The sequence below is a fragment of the Trichogramma pretiosum genome, unplaced genomic scaffold (assembly GCF_000599845.2).
Source record: "Trichogramma pretiosum strain Unisexual culture from Peru unplaced genomic scaffold, Tpre_2.0 scaffold116, whole genome shotgun sequence".
Classification (NCBI taxonomy): domain Eukaryota; kingdom Metazoa; phylum Arthropoda; class Insecta; order Hymenoptera; family Trichogrammatidae; genus Trichogramma; species Trichogramma pretiosum.
This window is the reverse complement of record NW_019641661.1, coordinates 32,950-39,402: the sequence shown is the minus strand read 5'-3', so window position 1 is coordinate 39,402 and position 6,453 is coordinate 32,950. Positions and strand designations below refer to the sequence as shown.

At 37.6% G+C, this 6,453-nt stretch overlaps 1 protein-coding gene across 1 annotated transcript; it reads right to left on the bottom strand.

Annotated features, from left to right (window-relative positions):
* Positions 1-4,265: 4,265 nt before the first annotated feature.
* LOC106649041 (uncharacterized protein K02A2.6-like) lies at positions 4,266-5,804 on the bottom strand. The gene is made up of 2 exons (XM_014366345.1): positions 5,297-5,804; positions 4,266-5,194 (listed from the first exon to the last, which is right to left on the bottom strand). The coding sequence occupies exons 1-2, from the start codon at positions 5,802-5,804 to the stop codon at positions 4,266-4,268; spliced, it is 1,437 nt and encodes a 478-aa protein (XP_014221831.1).
* Between the last annotated feature and the right edge of the window lie 649 nt (positions 5,805-6,453).

Genomic DNA, 6,453 nt, shown 5'->3' with positions numbered 1-6,453 from the left:
AAAATTTGAAAAAATTTGAGGTTACTTTTTTTAGTGTACTAAAAAAGTGAAAAATTTTTCGAAAAGGTTATTGCATCCTAACGCCGTACATGAATTTTCAAAATTTTCAATCATTTTTTCTGAAGGCCTGAAGCACTTGAAAAATCTAAAAAAATTCAAGGTTGTTTGAATTGATAGAAAGTATTTTTGTGAATTTTTTGCAGATTTTTTAATTACTTCTTTTTAAATGAACGTTTATAGGGGAGGAGTTTAGTTTAGTTTAGTTTAATATTTATTGAAGCCAAATCCCAACGGGGCAGTTCGGCTGGCAAAAATTATATACAAAGTAGAACAAAAATTATTTGATCTGTCTCAAACAGCTTCACAAAATTGCAAATGATAACAACAAAAATTTTCGACAATAAGTCCGGTAAGATCATGGTAACATATAAGGCAGATTATAGTCAATAATAATTTTGATAATTTGCAAAATTTGGCAATTCAACTAAATCTCTAGCACTTGGACAATTGATTTTTAGGTAGTACAATTATTTTCAATTAATGCCAAAAATTTTTCAATAAAACAATTACAATTTCATTACAATTTTCAATAAAAAAAAAAACGTATAAAAGCACAGGCTCTTCCATTGATAAAAATCACTCCATTTCAAATGTCTTCATACGATCTTGCTGAAGTCATTTTCGGTGACTATAGGTATGTGTGAAGAGTTATTATCCTTGCTTACAATAACCGTATTATTTCGAATCCATATCCGGGAATAATTATATTTATTGGCTAATTCTCTGGCTTGACGTTTTAGTCTGTGTATGCAGGGAAACTCCACTCCGTACAAATTGATTATCGAGTATGAGCAATCGTCTTTTAAAAGTTTTTCATAGTTTAGTTGGCCATTTTTTATCTTAATCTGAATCACAAAGTCACGCACTGCAGTAGACTTAAAAGTAGCGATGTAAGTGCGATCTTTTCTTCTCATATTTTTCTGGTCATCCGACTTTGGCAGTAAACGAGTTTTGATAACATCGCCTTTCATAGAGCTTAGGTTTAGATGGTCAAGGACCGCATCAACGATCTTGCGTGGTTATTTCGATGAAACAGATGGAATTCCACAAATTTTCGATTCTGTGCTCGAAGCATCGCTGTACTGCATTGATTTTAGAATGCGCACCTCACGATGAAGAAAGGCATTATCCGCTTCCAATTCCTCAATGCGTTTACTCTGCTTAACGACTTCCGATTTCATGCATTTTAGTTCCGATAATAAGGCTTGAGTAGTGTCATTATTACTAGTTAGCAGCTTGAAGATAATAATTAATTTGTCAGAATCAGACGAAGATTCAAATTTCCTGATGTCCGTATTAATAAAGTTCAAATTATATTTTAATTTTACCTTTACGCGCCTGAAATATAAATTCATTCATTGAGATTATTTCAGTAGTGGACGCTGTACCATTTACTTACCCATTATTTATTATTTAACTCTGCGATTGTTGGAAACTAATAAGTATTCTCTTTGGAAAACTCGCGGGAAGTTATTTTAATACATCTGATTGAAAAGGAGCATCTGAAAGATGATTATTCCATGTTCAATCGTAATATTTATTAGTTTTAATTATTATACACCGAACGAAAAATATGGGCTCAGGCCGGACTCGAACCGGCGACACTTTGCCTATAGCCAGCAAGTGCTCTACCATCTGAGCTACCGAAATTTGCTCACATCATCGTTATTTGGTGTACAAGAGGTCGAGAGATGTTAATTAGTCACTAATTTTCTAAATTGATAGGTCACCACCGACTGGGACCTGCCCTTCTTCCACCGTGGGCTTAGTTTTTATTTTAATTTTTCCTTTACGCGCCCGAAATATAAATTCATTCATTGAGATTATTTCAGTAGTGTATTCTTTGTACACCAAATAACGATGATGTGAGCAAGGGTTCCGGTAGCTCAGATGGTAGAGCACTTGCCGGCTTTATACGCAAAGTGTCGCCGGTTCGAGTCCGGCCTGAACCCATATTTTTCGTTCGGTGTACAATTATTAAAACCAATAAATATTACGATTGAACATGGAAAAATCATCTTTCAGGTGCTCCTTTTCAATCAGATATATTAAAATAACTTCCCGTGAGTTTTCCAAAGAGAATACTTATTAGTTTCCAACAATCGCAGAGTTAAATAATAAATAATCCTGCAGTTCAGGCTCCACCTGTGTAGGTATAATAGTGAGTGATACAGCGTCCACTACTGAAATAATCTCAATGAATAAATTTAATAACGTTCAAGATAAATTCAATGAATACACAACAAGTCGATAATGGCAACAATGTACACTGGCTAGGTGGGCAATCGATCTTTCACAAATTTCAACAAGTTTTGACTAAGCAAATTTCATTCTTCTCGGTAGCAAAACTCTTTTATTAAATTTGCAGGAAAAGTACATAGACAACGGCGCACTCAAAAACTCAACTTATAGGGATCACTATTTGTAACAGTCCACAGCAAGAACAAAATTTTTCCTTCGATTTTAACTAGGTAAAATTAGCAATACCTGTAGAGCAATACGTAAACATGTCTATATCGGTATAGAGCAGAAGACAGACCACCAGGAGGGGGCTAGAAGGGGGGAAGGGGTCCAAAATTTTGGTTTTGGAACTTTTTTATCATGTACTATGTGACGGGAAGATACGACTTTTACCGCACAACGATCGTTCGATAGACGTAAGCTCGACCTCGCGCGACATACACACACACAGATACACACTCACAAACACATACACACACGAATCAAGAGACGACACGACAAGTTGGCAGCAGCAATGGCAACAGTGGCAACACAGGACTCGCATAGCAAGGAATGCGAACGACAAGATGGCCGCACCAACGAAGCTTGGCCGAAAAGACGGAAAGCTGGAGCTTATCGATATCGCCTCGCTACGCTTGCGCGTGCGATCATCGATCAGGCTCGAATACTTGAAAGGGCGACTGACGAGGACACTCTTTGTTTCACGTTCGACTAGTGAACCTCGGTCCGGCATATTAATATTCTTTCGGAGTGCAACTCGTAATTTCGTCGTTAAGACGCTGGCAAACAATTCTCGAATTCGTCATCGAGACGCCGATAACAGCATTTCCGATATCTGCCGCAAACCGAGAACTTAACTCGTTATCGTGTCGTGTGATACAAGTCGACAGTATCACCCGACTACGTGGAATCGCATTTGTGACTAGTGCCAGTCCAATCCATCACTGGACAATTGGATCGAGCCATCCCGACGTGCCGTCTGCCACTTCAGCCACGCCGACGCCATCCATCATCGAGAGGGTCCACGAAGACGTCGAATCCGAAGAGGCCGGCCTGCGATTACCTTAAGTACACACACACACACACACACACACCTACACCCTCTAAGAGCCATCGCGAATCGGTTTATTTCTAATAATTTGAGGGACTCGCGCCCCTGAGATAATAACTTCGAGAGTCTGCATGCTCTACATGCAGTGGCGCCCCGAGCACAATTTGTACTTATTAATTCAATTTTATTCCTACATGCAATATACTGTATAATATTATTCATACGTTAATCATTTGTTTTACAATTTGTTCACCTCGCCCAATTTATCCTCACAACTATAGCATACTAAAAGCGCGTCAAGATCGGTGACATACGTGCGGACGAAAATTTAAAAAAGTATTATTTTGACCCTGACAGTATTTTCAATCAAAAGTAGTTATAAGTACCATGACTTCTTTGCGCCAATTACTGCTTCAACACCCACAGACAGGAAATATTTTGACACCTTCTTGGTATCAATGAGGGGAATTAACCTAGAAGAGGTCCCGAAATCCTCTGGGTCCGGGTTTGAATAAGTCGACAAGGGTTAAATTAAACCACCGTCTTTATTACGTGCGTCGTACTGCATATCTCAACAAGATCTGCTGCTCCCTCTCTCTCTGGAGGGAGAGGGAAGCAGGAGGGGAGAATCCCCACAGTGGTATGGGCTGAATTAAAAAAAATTTGAATCATGAGAAGATGCAAATTTTTGAACAAGTTGTTATGTCAGAGCGGTATAAATGAAGTAATCGTATGGCTATTATAATAAATATACTTTATTAAGGATATGGAGGGAACTGTTTGTGTGCCGATGCACACTACACGACGTCATGCGTTAAAGTGACGAATGCCCGCTGAGTGGTTGAGCTCGTCGGGTGGTGGCAGCACTTATGTGTCTGCGTATACATTACAATCCTCCCTCTTTAAATAAACATTAATAGCCATTATAAACGTATAGATTTAACATGATCCGAGGCTTAGGTACTCGTTTAGATCGTCTTACTGGCATAGTGACATTTTTATTAATATGACTCTCCGCTGCTACAATCGGCTCTTCTATGATCTGTTCGCTACCAGCGTCTTTATTTGATTGTTCACACTTATCATTCATAACCGGTACAGTCTCTGGTAGTGCACATTTAATAGGAGTTACAGCTTGACTATTGTTATCATTATCAATTTGAACGTTAAAAGGTCTTAATTGATCTACGTGTCGTTTCCACTGTAAATCATCGTCACGAGTTACAACAAAGTATGATACCGGACTTAATTTTTTGGTGATAATACTTTGCTTCCAGTTATAATTTCTGTAGTCTTTAGCCATTACTGAATTCGATTTTTCAAATGCTATGTTTCTATTTCCATGATAAGCATTTATTTGGCTTTCTTGTTTTTTAGTAACTGTATTATTTACCTTAACTTTTAACAAATCCCATTTATTTCGGAATTTATGCCCGATATGTAACTCTGCGGGTGACATTCCTGTTGTACAATGTGGCAATGATCTATAGTGGAATAAATATTTGGCTACTACCTCTTTTTTATTCATTCCTCCTTTCCTGAGTAACTTAAACTTAGTTTTGAACGATTTCACAGCATTTTCCGCTGCGCCATTCGACGCTGGATGATAGGGTGCTGTCAATATTTGCTCAATGCCATTGTTTTTTGTGAATTTTTCAAATAATTCCGACGTGAATGTAGGACCGTTGTCCGTTACCAAATTGACAGGTATACCCCAAGTACAAATGTAATCGCGTAGCGCTTCAATCGTCGTCTCAGCTTTAATATTTTTCATTTCTTTTACATCAACCCCTTTCGAATGCGCATCAATAATCACGAGATACATAGAATCTTCCACCGGCCCTAAAAAATCAGCATGTATGCGTTCATTCGGGTTTTTTGGCCATTCTCATGGATGTAACATCGCTCGATTTGGATTAGATGCATTGATAAAACATAATTCACACGATTTAGTAACATTTTCAATGTCTTTGTCAATCTGTGACCACCAAATAAACGATCTTGACAACATTTTCATTCTTACTACACCCATATGTACTTCATGCAATTCATTCAACAAGTCGTTTTTAAGTGATTTTGGAATTATTATGTGATGGCCCCACATTACGCATGATTTTTCAATTGTCAATTTATCGCGCTTAGTATAGTAACATTTCAAATTCTCCTCAATCTTATTTGGCCAATCGCTTTGAATGTAGTTTTTGACAATTTTCAATTGTTCATCATTTTCAGTTTCTTTTTGAATAGTTTCTAGCGTAATCACTCTTTCGTTCTCTTCAAAGAAATTGAAATACGTATTATCATCGCTATTACTTTCATCCATATCACTCTTTTCGTTATCGCACAGTCTCGATAGACAGTCCGCTTGGTTTTTCTCACCCGTAATGTGCTTAATTTCATATTCATAACCCGCTGAAAATACTGCCCATCTTTGCACACGACTGGCCGCCATTTGCGGAATTCCTTTTTTTTCTTCGAAAATAAATACCAATGATTTATGGTCAGTTTCTAGAATAAATTTTTTTTTCTGCCTTAGTCAGAACACGTGACGCTTAAGGTATTGGTTTTTCCGATCCATCCTTCATTACATGCGATAATACGGCTCCCAGGCCCGTCGGTGACGCATCACATGTTAATTTTACAGGTAATTCAGGGTTATAAAATGTCAAAATATCATGAGACTCGAGGCTCTTTTTGGCTTTAACAAAAGCTGCCTCACATTTTTTATCCCAATTCCAATTCACATTTTTTTGTAGTAGTCCGTACAAGGGACTCACAATACTCGCATACTTTTGAATTGACTTTGAATAAAAGTTCATCATACCTAAGAACACCTGAAGTTCTTTACAATTTTTTGGGCGTACTATGCGTTTAATTGCTTCTATTTTCGTATTTGAGACATGAATGCCATTCTCATCAATCTCATTCCCTGCAAATGTGATTTTATTTTTATTCAATTCGCACTTATTAATCGACAATGTTAAACCCGCTGATTTTAATCGCTCCAATACATTACGAAGTCTCGCGTCGTGTTCAACCGTATCTTAACCCCCTATATAAATATCATCGAAAAACACTTTTACGCCGTCAATATCTGCCGA